Source organism: Macrobrachium rosenbergii, chromosome 1 (assembly GCF_040412425.1).
Source record: "Macrobrachium rosenbergii isolate ZJJX-2024 chromosome 1, ASM4041242v1, whole genome shotgun sequence".
NCBI classification, from domain to species: Eukaryota; Metazoa; Arthropoda; class Malacostraca; order Decapoda; family Palaemonidae; genus Macrobrachium; species Macrobrachium rosenbergii.
This window is the reverse complement of record NC_089741.1, coordinates 54,232,291-54,248,364: the sequence shown is the minus strand read 5'-3', so window position 1 is coordinate 54,248,364 and position 16,074 is coordinate 54,232,291. Positions and strand designations below refer to the sequence as shown.

Genomic DNA, 16,074 nt, shown 5'->3' with positions numbered 1-16,074 from the left:
ATAATGGTGCTATGGGCAGGCTACATAGGTCAAGTTTCGAAGCATTTATGGTCAATTTTAATCTGTTTGTCGTCAAACGACATTCATGAGCTTGGACGAGCCATACTTCATAATTAAGAATAAGAATTGGACAGCCATGTTGCGTTGCTCTCTTTCACAACCTGCTCATTGAGTTTAAGAGGCTTATAGTTTCTTTACGTGTGAAAAAAAACCAGAATTGTAAAAGAAAACTGAACTTTTAACGATGACTAACAATTAAGAGACGAATGTGAAGCTTACTGCGCTGAGAGATTGGTCACCTCAGGAACATCTTAAAACTTGTCTTTTTTGATGGCCCGAGATAAATGTTTTGAAATGGTCGTTTTACAAAACAGTTGCGGATGTTTTGTCTCCTGTCTTAATTGAAAAAAAAAAAGTTTTTCTAAATGAACCAGGCCTAGATTTGAATTGCTTTAGTTTGTCTTAAACAAATGTAAATTTACAGGTTTCATTTACTTGTTTTTCTAGAATGTATCATATATATATTGATAATGTTGTTTGATATCCAAAACGTATACCATTGACGCAGTAGCATTCCGTATACTGAGTAAGATTTTTTTTAATTGTCGTTTTGTGAAATCGAGGGTATCTTAGCCTTATCAGTCAAATGAGTAGTCTCATCGAGCAGAAAATGAACTGAAGATTACATCAGATGATATAAATGTTTCTATCCTCACATACATGAGATTTTGCTTCAGGATTGCTGCCCTCTACTCACTTCATTATTAAATTAATAGGAAGTCGCAGGTGATGCTGACCAGTCAGAGAATTCAAGTCGAATAATAGTTTATTTACAAAGAGGCGGAAGTGTTTAAATGAAACGACCGCAATGGAGGGTTTTAGAGGTGTGACCGGGTATAATGGATAAGTGGGTGTTGAAAATAAAGCCATTCTGGTCCGAGAGGGATGTGTTGGCGTTTACATTTGTGTGCATGCTTTAATATAACAGACTAGGTAAAATCCGCAAAGCACGAAAGTGAAGTTTGTTAAGCTTTCGGAGGGATCGCCTCCATTCCCTCTCATAATACTGTACAACAGTTGTATTTTGAAGAGGAAGGGAGGCGGTCCCTTTGAAAGCCTAATAAATTTCATGTTCGTGCTTTGTTGGGTTTCACATAATATCGTATACACGGCAAATGTGTATTTTATAGTAGTTTTGATATAATGTTAATGCAATGGAAAATTAGTTGATCATGGGTAATAGATTTTCGTAATTTTATATTTGTGTGTGAATAAAGTATTAAGGGGTACTTTTTTTTAGAAGTGAATATTCGACTCATTCTCATAACGCTGTGATTTTTACGTTTGTCATAAAACGAAAAAACTGCCAATATGTTTTATAGGTTAAAAAAATGTAAATTTTCCCCTCCACTGAATGCACTTGAATTATATGATGTCATCATTTCTACAGCCTACAAACACCATTCCACATGAAATCTTCCATGACCAGTAAAAGTTGCTTGAAAGAACGATATTGGCAATGTTATTTGATGTTTAAGCCCAGTCGTATACATTTGTTTGAACAATATAGAAAGACTGGCTTACAAGGATGTAATTGGGGGAGGAGCATTGATTCTTTTCCTTTGAAAAGCTTTTCATTCTGTTCTGTTTTTAAGAGGAAAGCGTCTTTGGCTTGCCCCGGTTTTCGCTTGGGTATTCCTGAACTACAAATTGTCCTACTGGCATTAACTTGTTGACATCTTTGTATTTAGTCCTCCGCATCTTGGACGTGAAGGCATATTTTGATTATGCATGACGGAGTATTGGGTACATGTTCTGAATATATGGCTCATATTTGGGGTTCTTCGTCTTTCGTCTTTCTTCATGTAGTAATGAATCTAGAACAAGTGCTCCTGTAAGTGACCTGGCCCTTACGGATTCACGATATACTTTCTTTTACAAAGTGGCATCTCAGTCTCTTTAATAAAGGTAGCATTTCGTTCGATTTTTCATTAAGATCCTGGTGGTGGTCCTGTCTGCCTCTGAAAGGAGGTGGGACCACACACACACATATTTATATATGTGTGTGTGTTTCACTTAACAACTCTTCATTGGTGGGGTGGGTAGAGCTCTCGGCTAGCACGCTGTTGGCCCAGCGTTCGACTCTCCGAACGGCCAATGAAGAATTAGAGGAATTTATTTCTGGTGATAGAAATTCATTTCTCGTCGTAATGTGGTTCGGATTCCACAATGAGCTGTAGGTCCCGTTGCTAGGTAACCAGTTGGTTCTTAGCCACGTATAATAAATCTAATCCTTCGGGCCAGCCCTAGGAGAGCTGTTAGTCAGCTCAGTGGTCTGGTTAAACTAAAATAACTTAACGTAAGTGGGACTTGTTCCCTAGGCAGCTCCACTCGAGCTTTCCTACTGAGACGCAACAAAGTCAGTGGAATGAGGAAGCGGAATCCGATATGAACGGTTAAGATGTGATGTTATGGTAATTAATCCAGATATATTGTTGCGTCGATTCATATAGTATTTAGTGAACGTTGGAGAGAAACCATTGAGACAAATGCAAGGATACATTTTGTTATATCCCTTGTGCAAATCCCGCAAACGATCATAGTGAATGGTCCTTTCATTTATTATCATAAACAGACACAGTAACGTTTATGATCAGTTAGGCTACATCAGAAATATGTTCCATAAACAAGTCTAGTACCATGCCATGCTTAGAGATTCCAGTGACTGAAATCTCTGTTTTCTTTTACATTTGTTCCTTCTGTAGCTGTCTGCAGGTCATGTTGGGATTCCCAACCAAAGGTTCATTGACGGTCGTTGTTAGTATTGTATTTTCATTTCGTACTGTGTACCTACCATAAGGATTAGTTCAAGTTAGGTCAACCATTATTTAGAGGATCACGTTAAAATTGCATTTGTTCTAAATAAGGTGTTAAACTCAATATGATTTGGTCATTATAATCGTGTGTGTGTGTGTGTGTGTGTGTGTATATATATATATATATGATTATTATCACTTTTGTACGTGATTCATTTATCACACATTACCACAGGTGAAAAATAAGAAACAGGGGTATAGGTCCTGACCGGTTTCGACTTTATTTCCAAGCCATTGACGAAGGACTGATACAGAGTGTGAGAAGTCACAAATATATATACTACAAGAACAGTACTGACGAACATACACAACCGTTAGAGACTCCATATCCCACTAGGCCACGGTGTCGAGGTAGGAGTGGCCTTTTTAGCCAAATGAGTTTTAAAGGCCACCCTCCTACCTCGACACCGGCCTGAGTGGGGATATGGAGTCTCTAACGGTTGTGTATGTTCTGTCAGTACTGTTCTTGTAGTATATATATTTGTGACTTCTCACACTCTGTATCAGTCCTTCGTCAATGGCTTGGAAATAAAGTCGAAACCGGTCAGGACCTATACCCCTGTTTCTTATTTTTCACCTGGTAATGTGATGATATATATATATATATATATATATATATATATATATGTGTGTGTGTGTGTGTGTGTGTGTGTGTGTGTGTGTGTGTGTGTGTAATACTGTATATTGTCACGAAGTGTTCCAAGTACCTGGTTATTACACAACTAATCACAGAATTCAAAAATTTACCTCACTTCAGCCAGATACCTGAACTCTCAACAATAAAAACGACTGAGTACTCTAAAGGTAACAGTGATCCCTTAGAAAGCTTAATAATCACGTGAAAAATTAAACAAAGCTTATGAAAACAAGTGTGAGGTATCAACAGTTAAACAAGAAATATACTAGAGTAAAAGGGCATCACTCCATCAAACAAATTTAACTGTTTTCATGGTCTTAATTCACTTCAGCAAAACTAAAGGAACAAAACATGTTTGTCACTTTGCCTTATGCACTCAGTTAATCCTATTCACTGGTGGCCAGTAAATAAAACAATGTTTTTTTTATCTTCAATACGAAAATATATTTTTAAATTCAAAATTTATAATTAGCATTCACAGAATTAGAATTTCACAAAGTTTGTAGAATTCAGAGAATTAGAATTTCACAGAAAGTTTCCAGGCATATCGTTCCCCGTCACAGTAAAGCATTCCGATTCGAAAACTGAAGATGTATGAAAGTTTTGTTTCTTTACATAAACTGTCCGCCTCTAACCACCCCTCATTCTGTTGCGCGACTCAGCAAAGGGAGGTGGTGATGGTACCCCTCGCCTCTCCCACCGGTGGTTCTACTACCGAACAACCTTGTTGTTTAGAATAGCCTGCACCAGCTTGCGCTGAAGGTAATTCCTCTGTAAAGACCTCAGGTTTGTATGTTAGTAAAAATACAAATTCGAAAATTTGTCATTTATGTGTTTTGGATGCTTCCCACTCAGACAGTTTTTGCCTTTGATTTGAAGGACTTTCCAAGCATTGTTTTGAGAGACTCTAAATTTAGGATTTACTGTATTTTCCTGTTTCCCTGGAACTCCGGTGTTACTCTTTGCAACTGAACCTAAAACTACGTCATATAGTTGACTTACTTTTGAAGTTTTTCTTTCCTTCGGTGTAAAGCATATTTAATGTTTTTAGCTAGAGATAGCACATCAGGTCAACAGCCTTTTATGAGAATTATCTCATCATGCAAGTTATCATTTATATCATTTTTCTCTCAAGAGAGAATTTATCTTCCCAGATAAGACATTTGAACTTAAGTAAAAAAAAAAAAAAAGACTAGAACAAGAATGCTTTCCTTTTTTGTGGTTTTCGATCAGATATCGATTATGATGCCAATGAGTCTAAACTTTTTGTTGTTAGTATTATCAATTTAGGGCAACAATTTTTTAATTAGGAAAGACAGCGTACCTAAACTTTCAAAAATAACGGTTATGCAGTTAGTATGAGAGAAAGTTTACACTATGTTCCGACGGAGGACAGATATATTGTCTATAAGCTCTAACGAAAATACGCTCATTTTGGGTACTTTGACGTGAGCCATTGGTGAGAGAGAGAGGCTTGCCCCAAGCACGGTTGAGCTCAACCGTGGCCCCGAGATAGCTCTGAGCGCCCTGAGACTATCGTTGTTACGCACAGGAAAAATATATGTGAATACACAATGCAATTTATATATTAGAATTACAGATGAGAGCTTCTTACCTTCGTAGCATTAAGAAATAAATAGGATATTTACAGAAAATTCCACTGATATCGTCTTCAATAATGATTCAGTAGAGAATCCAAGAGAGATATGTATAGCCGAGTTCCATATTCATACGTAAGTTAGTGTTGCAATTTGTTTTTTACCCATATTTGTTTGATTTACTTGTTATTCTATTTGAGAGTGTCGGCAAAATCCTTGCAGGAAGATCCTGATGTGAGAAATTGTTGACAGAGAGAGATAGAGAGAGAGAGAGAGAGAGAGTGTGTTAATTAAGCACCTTATGAGTAAACTTGAACTGAGTTGTTTAACGTGTTTGATGATCTGTGGGAACATTGTTCACTAAGTGTACGAAAAATCTGTTTGGAAAGCAATTGTACTCTATTTTGTACTTGTTTACTGCAGTGGAGCCCTCAATTAAGTTTAAATTTCCTAATTAGCAACAAAATTCATTTCCTAAAATGAGCCAGCGCTCGACAATGACAGGAGGTCCATGATAATTCTTAGAAACACGAGGTTTTTTTATTCTGTTGAAATTATGTATGAAACACATAAGTCTTTCATGCAAATTGTAATATAATGCGGAAATGATCAAGACTTACCATATTCAGAATCTTGGTTATACTGTACCTGGTGCTCTTTGAATGAGCCATTCCCAACATAACTTTTATCATCATTAGTATTATCATCAAAGCTAAAACCTTGTATGTAAAAGCAGAATGCTTCTCATTATAAAGGCATTTATGTTTTTCAGACGCCCAGTCATTCTTACTCCAAATATATTATATGAAACTTTACATCAGTTTACATTCAACAAATTAGCATTAGTTTCGAAAAAATACAATTTCAGTTTGAAGCACCAACTACTCATCTCCATTATACTGGAAGCTAAAATTTGCGTGTACTAAAATATATAGACCCAACAATAGGATAGATGATTTAACTAACCTTGTTTGCTGTACAATATATAACGATGACCTTATTTGAGAGAGAGGGAGAGAGAAACATAAGCCTAGAAGGAATGAGGCAAGAAATTTAAACCCCGAAATCTGATTTGCCCAGAAACATTTTCCAGTTCCTTCCTTCCTTTATGTTGTTCCTGTAACAAGTCGGTGACCCTGGTAGTTGTGACGCCAGATAACCCACAATTAATCAATGTTCCTGTAACAAGGGAAAGCACGTGGAGACGCGTTAGACAAAGCTGGTCAATCAGAAGTACTTTATTCTGGGTATTTTATTCTGGGTCTTGCAAGAATAAAGATAAAAAGCCGGGTGAGATGAGTAACATTCGGAGTCCAAAAATGAAAAGTGAACATTTCATGATAAATTACCTTTGATGATATATTGCCCTATATATAAATGAACCTACTGCTAGACCATACTTGCATTTCAGTCATGTTTATTTTTTCCCGAATTTCTTGGCCCTTTGTAAGTTTGAATTTATTCGCCATTTCATCCTATGATTATTCAGAGGACTTCATGAAATTCTTCAACAACAGTTTCCAGATGTCAGTCTAAGGCTGTTTTAGATTTCAATTCTTCGTCAAGATCAACTTTCCCTGTTTGTCAAACCTTTTCGCTGTCTTAATCTGTCGTCCTTTCAACGGACAAGAGATTAAGACAGCAAAATGGCCTGCTTAAATCTTATAAACTTTTACACACACACACACACACACACACACAGAAAGAAAAGAGTTAATTGGAACCTCTCATCAGTAACCAAGCTACTTCTTTTTTTTGGTTCTCTTAACACGTAAAAGATTTTCTTTGTCACTTGTCAGACGGCTTTATGGTATGCTATGTAAGAGATTTCACCTTACGTGACTCCATAATAATGCTGTCCATCAAGGTTTGCCTCTCTCTCTCTCTCTCTCTCTCTCTCTCTCTCTCTCTCTCTCTCTCTCTCTCTCTCTCTCTCTCTCTCTCTCTCTCTCTCTCTTGTAAAGAAATTCCATTAGTCTGATTTCATTGACTGGTTGAAAGTTCCTGTCAGCTTTTTCATGAAGTCTGAATGCTGGAAATCACTGTCCTGCTTATGTTTGGTTCCATTACGGAAAAAGCACTGAATATGGAAGAAATTTTCGTGGCCAGTGATGTAATTTTCGTAAATTGTTATCAAACTGCAATTGCGGTCATAATTTTTCTGGTTATGCATCTCTGCACAGTATTAAAACCTGCGCGGCATTTTTTAGGGAGTCATCGAAACCGCAATCCTCATGACTATCAGTTCGGAATGTCGGTACAATTTTTGCCACTCAGCATAAAATTTCTGTGAGTTGCACAGATCCGTTGCTACAAGAGTTCAATCATGTAAAGACATTTCATCGAATGATGAACCATGAAATACGCAAGAGAATAAAAATGATAGGAGCTTCCATCTCTATATAGAGCTTTCAATAAAGGGATTACCAACTTAAATTTATTTCCTTTTCGTGGGTTTTTTACTCGCAAATTATGTGACAATGAGTGGACGTTTCGGACTGATTCAGACTTTTCACCAAGAAATGAGATATTCTAATATTGATAAAAAAAATTGAATCATAAACAGGAAAAACATCCGAATGTTAGAAATGTGTTAAATAACAGGAGTATGTCATAGTGAAATTCGGTCAGTACTCCAAAAATAAATAAGAGAACAACAAATTTTGCCTGAGCGGTGTTCACTGCTGTTGTTAAAGCTCTTGATACACTCTCTGCAAAGACATCCCACATCTGAATCCCCATTGAACAGTTGCGCTTTGTATTGCATCTGCTTTGCCAAATGGTGGTTGGCAACTTGGCAGTAAACAGAGCTGTGTTCATTTAAAGTTTTTCTTAAAAGAAAACTATTGTGCCGGCTTTGTCTGTCCATCCGCACTTTTTCTGTCCGCCCTAAGATCTCAAAAACCACTGAGGCCAAAGGGCTGCAAATTTGTATGTTGATCATCCAGCCTCCAATCATCAAACATACCAAATAGCAGCCCTCTAGCTTAAGTAGGTTTTTTTTTTATATTATTTAAGGTTAAAGTTAGCCATGATCATGCGGCTGGCACCGCAACAACACAGGCCACCAGGACCGGCTGAGAGTTTAATGGGTCGTGGCTAAGTTTCATACAGCGTCATACACTGTACAGAAAACTCGATTGCGCCGAAGAAACTTCGGCGCATTTTTTACTTGCTTTTATTTATTTCAAAATTTCTGAAGTCTTTGGAGCTATGATATCAACAAGTTGTCTTGATATCAAAAATATTAACTTTTCCCTTTTTTTGTGGATGGGAAATCTTCATCTCTGCTTCATCTGAGTACTATTTTTTTCTCTTGTGTCATTGATTAGCTCTAATATATATATATATATATATATATATATATATATATATATATATATATATATATATATATATATATATAATATACAGGTAAAATTTTTCAGCTCAGGTTACAAGGCTTTTATCTTTCTTTTCTCTACCGAGGAATGAGCCGAGTGATGAGAGAAGTGTTGAATCACCTTTTCCACTCCCTTTTACATCTCAGTTCTCTCAGATGCCTCACCCGTATAATGTTGCTCCGAGTGCCACCTCCCACTTCAGCCCCTGAGGCCTTGTCTGTCGATCAGTGTTGTCATTTCCTCTCATTTTCAGCCCCGTCCTCTTAACGTCACTCCCTCTCCAGCTACACTTTTTTTTTTTATTAGTTTTCTGCTAAAGAAAACTCTTGTGCCGGCTTTGTCTGTTTGTCTGTCCGCCCGCCCTTAGATCTTAAAAACTACTGAAGCTAGAGACCTGCGAGTTGGTAAGTTGATCATCCACCCTCCAATCATCAAACATACCTAATTGCAGCCCTTTAGCCTCGGTAGTTTTGATTTTATTTAAGGTTAAAGTTAGCCATAATCGTACTTTTGGCACCGCTACAGGTACCAGCAACACAGGTCACCAGACCGTGGCTGAGTTTCATGGGCCTCGGCTAAAAGTTTTATGGGCCGTGGCTGAGGCCACCACCGGACCGTGGTTGAGTTTCATGGGCCGCGGCAAAAAGTTTCATGGGCCCTAGCAAAGAGTGTCATACAGCATTATACGCTGTACAGAAAACTCGATTGCCACGAAGAAACTTCGGGGCATATTTTACTTGTTTATTCTTTTTATTCGTCTCGAGGGCAACAAACTTATAACCCTTTGAGGGCCCAACTTTTTCGGAGGAACTAGAAATGATTCCCGGGACGCTAATGCATCACACAAAGGCCAGTGAGCCGTGAATGGAACTCTTCCGTCTTTAGATCTTTGCATGTCTTTCGTCTTTTACCTCCGAAGAGATTACGATGTATATGAGACAGACATACAGACAGTGTGTTTTAAAGCCTCCGTATAAACAACGCATTATAGATCGCTGCAAACAAAAGTTTTGACGATTTCTATCAGCGATAATATTTCGATGTTATCAATTGATTCCCTTTTCAGATAGTGCACAGAATTATAAATCTAAATTCCACGATTCTTTACACACCTTTAACCTTGGCTTTTTTTTTTTTTTAAGAGACTGGGGCTTCATTCTCGGCGTGCTTGCTTTCCTAAGAAATCCCATTCAGATGGCGCCAATTTTCTTGAATTTGAGACCATTTGTGGCCAAGACCCTAACGCTGACCTTGATCTTCATGCTATTAATAGCTTCTGTTGCATCAGCATCTTGGCAGAATAAAATTCCTTGGGGTATTCATCTTTGCCAGAGCCATAATGATGTCTCATTCAACGTTGTCCAAATGGTAAGGAATATCTTCAAAGTTATTGCTGCTTGGCATGACAAGTAAGTTTTCTGTAATCTGTTTCCCTGCCGTTAATAGTGGGAAAAGTCTTCTCTGCAATTCTCAGTGCTTCGCCTAGTATGATATCACGATGTTTTAGTTTCTTGCCTGAAAACATCGTTGTGAATACTGATTTCTAAATACGTAAACTGATTAAAAACATACGTGGAAATATCGGTAACATCAGTAGACACTGCATCCAAATTAGTTTCATGTCCATACATATCAGATGGGAAAATGTTTATATTGTCATCTTTAGTGACGTGCGAGAGACCTATTTATGAAGCATAATATCTGAGTTGATTGCGGGTTGACACAGACAGACGGCACTGATTTCTGAGCAGGAGGAAAATTTTATGCTGTGCCGTGTTGGATGCCATCTTTCTTTATACATGCTACATGAAACCTTTAACAGAAATACATTTTACTTTTGCTTGGTGACTCTGCCTAAAATGTGTATAACCAAAATAAATGCATAAAAACATGACCAGAGGCATATGAGTCACATGTTAAAACCTTGACTAGTGGCCATCTTGAAAAACGGCAGCCATTTTGGAATTTTGAGTGGACACCCAGTAATTTTCAAAAAGTGGTCTATAGAGAAGATAGGTACCAAATTTCATGCTTGTATCGTTAACTGAAGTATTTAAGTGAAAAAATGACTATCTGCTGCACTATATAGCGGTATCCCTGATTTGATTGTTAATCCAACTGCTGGATAGGCCTACAATGTATTTTCACTGTAGAGGTGGCGACATGAAATGTCTTGAGTATTGTGTGCATTGTTCATTAATCTGTTTCCGTGTTTCACATAGGGCTTTAACTTCATTCACAAGATTATTAATACCATATTTTAAAGGCATGTCGAAAAAAATGAAAAATTATTCTAAAATCTCGGCTCATCATGATAAAAAAAATGCAGATTCTTATTGTGTGTGTGTGTGTGTGTGTGTGTGTGTGTGTTATGGCGGGTGGGGTGGCGAGGGGGAGAATTTCTCAAAAATCCTTGATCCCAACCCCCCCAACCCCCCGCCCCGTGCATTGGACGTCCTGAACCAAGATGTTTCATTTATTTTATACCACGTTTGGTAACTAGTGCTCATCTCGCATCTTTACCCATTTAATACTTAAGCCGTAAGAAAGGTAATACCGATTTTGGCGGCCAAAAATGCATATCATGTATTTTAACAATTCTCCATGTGTTTTAATAATCTACTTACATTTCCATCTACAGTATTTGTTTATTATGTTAATTTTTTTCTAATAACTGACCACTTCTTTCAGCGTTGCCAGTTACTTTTTTTACTTATTTAAAATGAACACCTCATGCCCAGGAAGCCTGAATTCCAATAATAATAATAATAATAATAATAATAATAATAATAATAATAATAATAATAATAATAATAATAATAATAATACTAATAATATATCTTCACAAATTACACAAACAAACAGGTTTATGGTTATTAACCAACGTGACATTACCAGTAGCATCCGGCAACAGTGGCGACTGACGCGGTAGATCTAAAATTCTAAATAATGCTTTGCGCTTAATCGTATGCACATGACTCCTCAGTGGTAAGAAAGGTATAATAACCCTAAATTTACATGGTCCTGAGGCCATTGTTGCCTACCGAGCCTTCCATCTGCCTTACAAATTACAACACACAGGATTAATTACCAGGTGTTTCTGAGAAGTCAGGTGTTTAGCTGTGACAGGTAGTCAGGCAGATGGCCGGGACACGTAAACAAAACAGGCTGTCTTGGGTAGGCTGTTCTGTGTTTAACGTGGCTATTTCCAGTTCTGCAACAGACTTATTAAGACTGAGTAATAGACTTAATCCCCACAGAAAGGTAAGAAGCGTAAGATTAGGAGTATCGAGTTTGTTTAGGGATTGCGAGTTTGGTTTGTTGTTGCTAGGCTTTTGTTACCTGTGTCAGACTTACGATAGGGCCCAAACTTACGATAGTCTTGTGTGTCAGATCTAGACGACAGGTTTGTTTGTCAGACTTGCGATAGATTTACGATAGGCGTGTGTGTCAGACATACAGTGGGCTTATGTGTCATGCAATGGGCTTGTGTGTCAGACTTACGATAGGATACTCTTGACCTTAGGGTTCCAAAGGGTAGGCCATTGGTTAGCCTGTCAGACTTACGATAAGCTTGTGCGTCAGACTTGCGATAGGATACTCTCGACCGTAGGGGTCCAAGGAGTAGGCCATTGGTTAGCCTATCTCATAAATATGCTTAAAGGCATGGCCAAAAAGACTACTGAAATTTAACGCAGCAAAAGCCACTCACAGGGACACAAGTAGGGTCTGATGTCCGTTTAAAATCTTTGAATCATTACCTAACAGTAGCCTAAATGGTGAAATTTTATAAGTTGCCTGTAAGACTCCGGCCAGCCATTTTTGTGTGAAAAACGAAAACCATTTTGGGTTTTTCATGCAAAAATGGCCAGGAAATGGTGGGGCACAAAAATAACCTGAAAATACCAATCTATTGTAATCTAGGGGGTTTACTGGTTACAATTTTGCCTTATTAACTATGGAGGGGGGGTGGCCAGTATTGTCGTACCTTATAAGTTGTAAATTGATTAATTTTTTATTTTATCATTTGCTTATAGTGTTTATGGGGTTCAAAATAACGAGAATGAAGAGCTCTCTTAAAAAATGTAGGTTACAGTTTCATACCATGCATTGGCAACTTATAAAATAATACTGCCTAAACATTAGCTGTGACTTCCTGAGACTGCACATTGAAGACAGGAGTAACCATGGGACATGTGGGTAGGCTATGGTTAGGCTGCGATGTCACTGTAGTTATAGGCTAAGCTGACTGGCCACGTAAGCAGTCACAAACAGTAACCTTAGTTCCAGCAGTGAACGAAGCCAGGCCAACAGTAGGCTTAAATATTAGACGCTGGTGATGTGTCATTCATGAAGCAATTGGTAATTCTACAGAAAAGTTCTGTGGGATGCTATGTTTAGTACCAGCCCCTCGTGGGTTGGACACCAAAGCATAAACAACGCTGCGGTACTTTCTCAATTTATTTCAGTAAATTTCTCAAATTACCTCACCTGTATTGCATTATATACTCCCTTTTCTGTATAGTTCAGTCAAAAAATTTTATTAAACAATATCTGTGTGTGGAATTCTTCTGTAGAATTGCCATGCAATGTTGTGATCAGCATCTAAGCATGGAATTGAAAGTACTCATGTTATCGTATAGTTCTATAATATTTGTGGCATGCAGAGGGTAGTGTAATTCCACTAGTGAATTATTTTTTGTCAGGAAGAGACGCCTTTTTTTTTTTTAGCCTAATTACCTACGTACCTAAGTATTAGTTTTGACTTTGTCACATTATTCATTGAAGACAGGATGTAAGCTTGGGACACAGGCTGCATTTTGTCTGTGACATTATCTAACAGACCAGGAGAGCAGTCGTATGTAAGAAAAATGTAAAGAATTAACTAAGACAGCATAAGTTAAGCTTAAATATCAGGCATTGGTAATATGTCCCTCATGATACAATTTAGCATGCATTTGAAATTAGGTCTATTCATATTTTCATGCGTTTCTGTTATTTTTTTTTTTTTTCCCATGCAAAATAGTTTCCTTTCCCACCCAGTGAAGTACCCTCAGTTTGGAAATATTCCCAGTTTAAGAGAGACAGGGATATCCTATTTTAGTAGTGAGATGTTACAGAAGTTCAGTCACAGATCCTGTATGATGAGCCTTGGCATATCTAAGCTTACCTCTATAGACTGGAGAATTTTCTTTTCAAAGGCAAAAGAATTTTGCCTTTGTAACAAGAACCTTATAGTTGGAAAGGGAGTTGTAGTAGATTTTGGTAAAATCTTAATAGTCATGTAAAAGTATAATGCTGATAGTGTATATGGTGTTGATTTGGGGCAGATGTTGAGTTTTGTATGGGATAGAACATCACTGTTTATGATTTTGTCATTTCTCACATTGCTGCTTATGGAGGAAGCACAAAACATAACCTGATGAGCAGCAAGGGTGATGTTCATGGCCAAGTCAATCACTGAAAACTACTTGACCTTCTTGGAAAAACTTGTATAAGCAGCTCATTGAATGTACTGTATGTAGCACAGTGTTTAAAAATTGAACAGCCAAATACTAAAGCCAAATTCTTATGCCAGTGCCTAGCCATTACATTTCCTTCAAAGAGCATAGGTTAAGGAAAGACTGTACATACCCTCTATATTGAAACCAGTCACCTCCACAAACCTGTCTCCTTGTGCAGGCTTTTTGCTTTGACACAATTGGTGTAAGATGATGAGAACAGATTTAGAGGTTAAAGAAAACTCTTGTCCACCTATCCTAATTTATTAACCTTGATGATACTACAACATCCATCAAAAGAACCTTAATCTAATTCATAAATCTTAATCTACAGAATGGAAAGTTACCTAATCTTATCACTATAGTTCATCAATACTTACCTGAACTTCAATCTTAATACTACAGTAAGTAAAAAATCAGCAAAAATTCTCCAACTGCATACAGTAGCAACTAAACAGTGTATATGCAGAAGACATTAACTTAGTAGTCTGGTGCAAAATTAATGACACACTTCTACAACAATTTGTCATTTTCCATAAAGTCACTCTTCATTTCACTACTCTAACAAAACACATTGGGCTCAAGACCACAAAAAACTCAACAATTCATTTAAACATTGCAAAAGTACATAAATGCAGTAGCTTCAAGAAAAGAAGTACACGACCACTGCAAATACTTGTAGTGCCCAAATTACAGTAGATTGTTCATGATCAAATCGACAGCAATTAATTTTGAACGCTACTTTATGTCTGTCTTAACTTTTCTCTATCCTGGGAAGTTCTCTTACACTGTGAACATTGATTGTTATGCGTACCGTCTGTGGTGTCGCTATGGGGGGGCCAGGGGTGGCCCGGGATGCCCCCCAGTCAGATGCTTGGCCCCCCAGTTGAAATTCCTTTGTAGCTAAACTTTAACCCTTTGGTGGGCAAAAGCAGATGTTCTCGCCTTAGCAATCATGTCGTACGACAGTCGAAAGTGACTTTTAACCACAACGTTTAAAAAAGGCCACACTACACAGTTGACAATGGATATTAGCACAGGTTTATGCAGATTACCTTTAGTAGTGGCTTTAATCTTCTTAACACCAGGGCTTTTATACATGAGTTTCTCTAAATACTTAGTGGATGCTATGCACTTCATTGCAGTCACAGTTTAGCTGACGAGCAACAGAAAGTTGTTTTTATATTGATTTCAGTGAGTCTAGGCATAACATCTGATGAAGGATGGGTGTTGTTCAAGAAATGTTTCATTATAATTCTTAATTATTCTGAAATACATTTGGTTTCTTGAGTGTGAAGAGGTGGCTTTAAGTCTTATGATGTTAAGTTTCATTATACTTTAACTATAATTTATTCATTCTTTTACTCTAAACTTTTATATTTCAAACACATTAGGAATTATCACCTAATATTTTTATAAACTTTTATAAATTTATGTATGAAGTGATTGAAACTATAGTTACAGTTTTGAATAAGTGCAATGCAATTTGCTACTGCTGCTTAGAATTAATTTCAGGGAGAGAGATGAAGAAGAGGGAATGGGATAGGTTGAAATTTTGAAGAGATTTTGAGGGTCATGTCTTTTTGTGTTATTGATGATATGCACTATTTTGATATATTTACATGACAAGGATATTATACTATAGTTGAAAATTAAAACTCGATAATGCAGAAATTAGGCTAGTGTTGAATATAAGGTTGTGAGGAAATTTACATTACAGTATTTGATACATTTGCATATAGTAAGAGTTGAAAATTAATTGAAAATTGAGCTCTATAATTTCAAATACAGGTATACTAATTACTAATACTATTATTTTCCTTCATTCACATGGATATATAAATTTGAGAATAGTATATTTTGCTAATTACAGAATTGGTACATTAGTTTTGTGTCATTTTCTTTGACCCCCCTCAAAAATATCTTGGCCCCACCTAGGCCCCCCACTGATGGAATGCCAGCTACGCCACTGCTACCGCCCTCAAACTCCCTAATCCTCAGAAGTAAATCCACTGCATCAACTTCTGCACCTTACTGTGTTTCACCAGATGCTACAGCCACAAGGTAGGCCAACAACAA

At 37.3% G+C, this 16,074-nt stretch overlaps 1 protein-coding gene across 7 annotated transcripts in view; it reads left to right on the top strand.

Moving 5' to 3' along the window:
- Positions 1-16,074, top strand: part of LOC136837494 (uncharacterized) — a 214,960-nt gene that overhangs the window by 128,400 nt on the left and 70,486 nt on the right. For 3 of the 7 annotated variants that reach the window (XR_010852712.1, XR_010852720.1, XM_067102455.1), the window contains exon 5: positions 15,934-16,059. Coding sequence is in view for 1 of the 7 variants with exons in the window: in XM_067102455.1 (XP_066958556.1) it covers positions 15,950-16,059 (110 nt within the window). In the remaining 6 variants the exon portion in view is untranslated. Of the gene's footprint in view, positions 1-11,520; positions 11,759-15,933; positions 16,060-16,074 lie in introns of those variants that run through there. The other 4 variants (XR_010852722.1, XM_067102628.1, XR_010852705.1 and 1 more) reach the window with 3 other exon arrangements.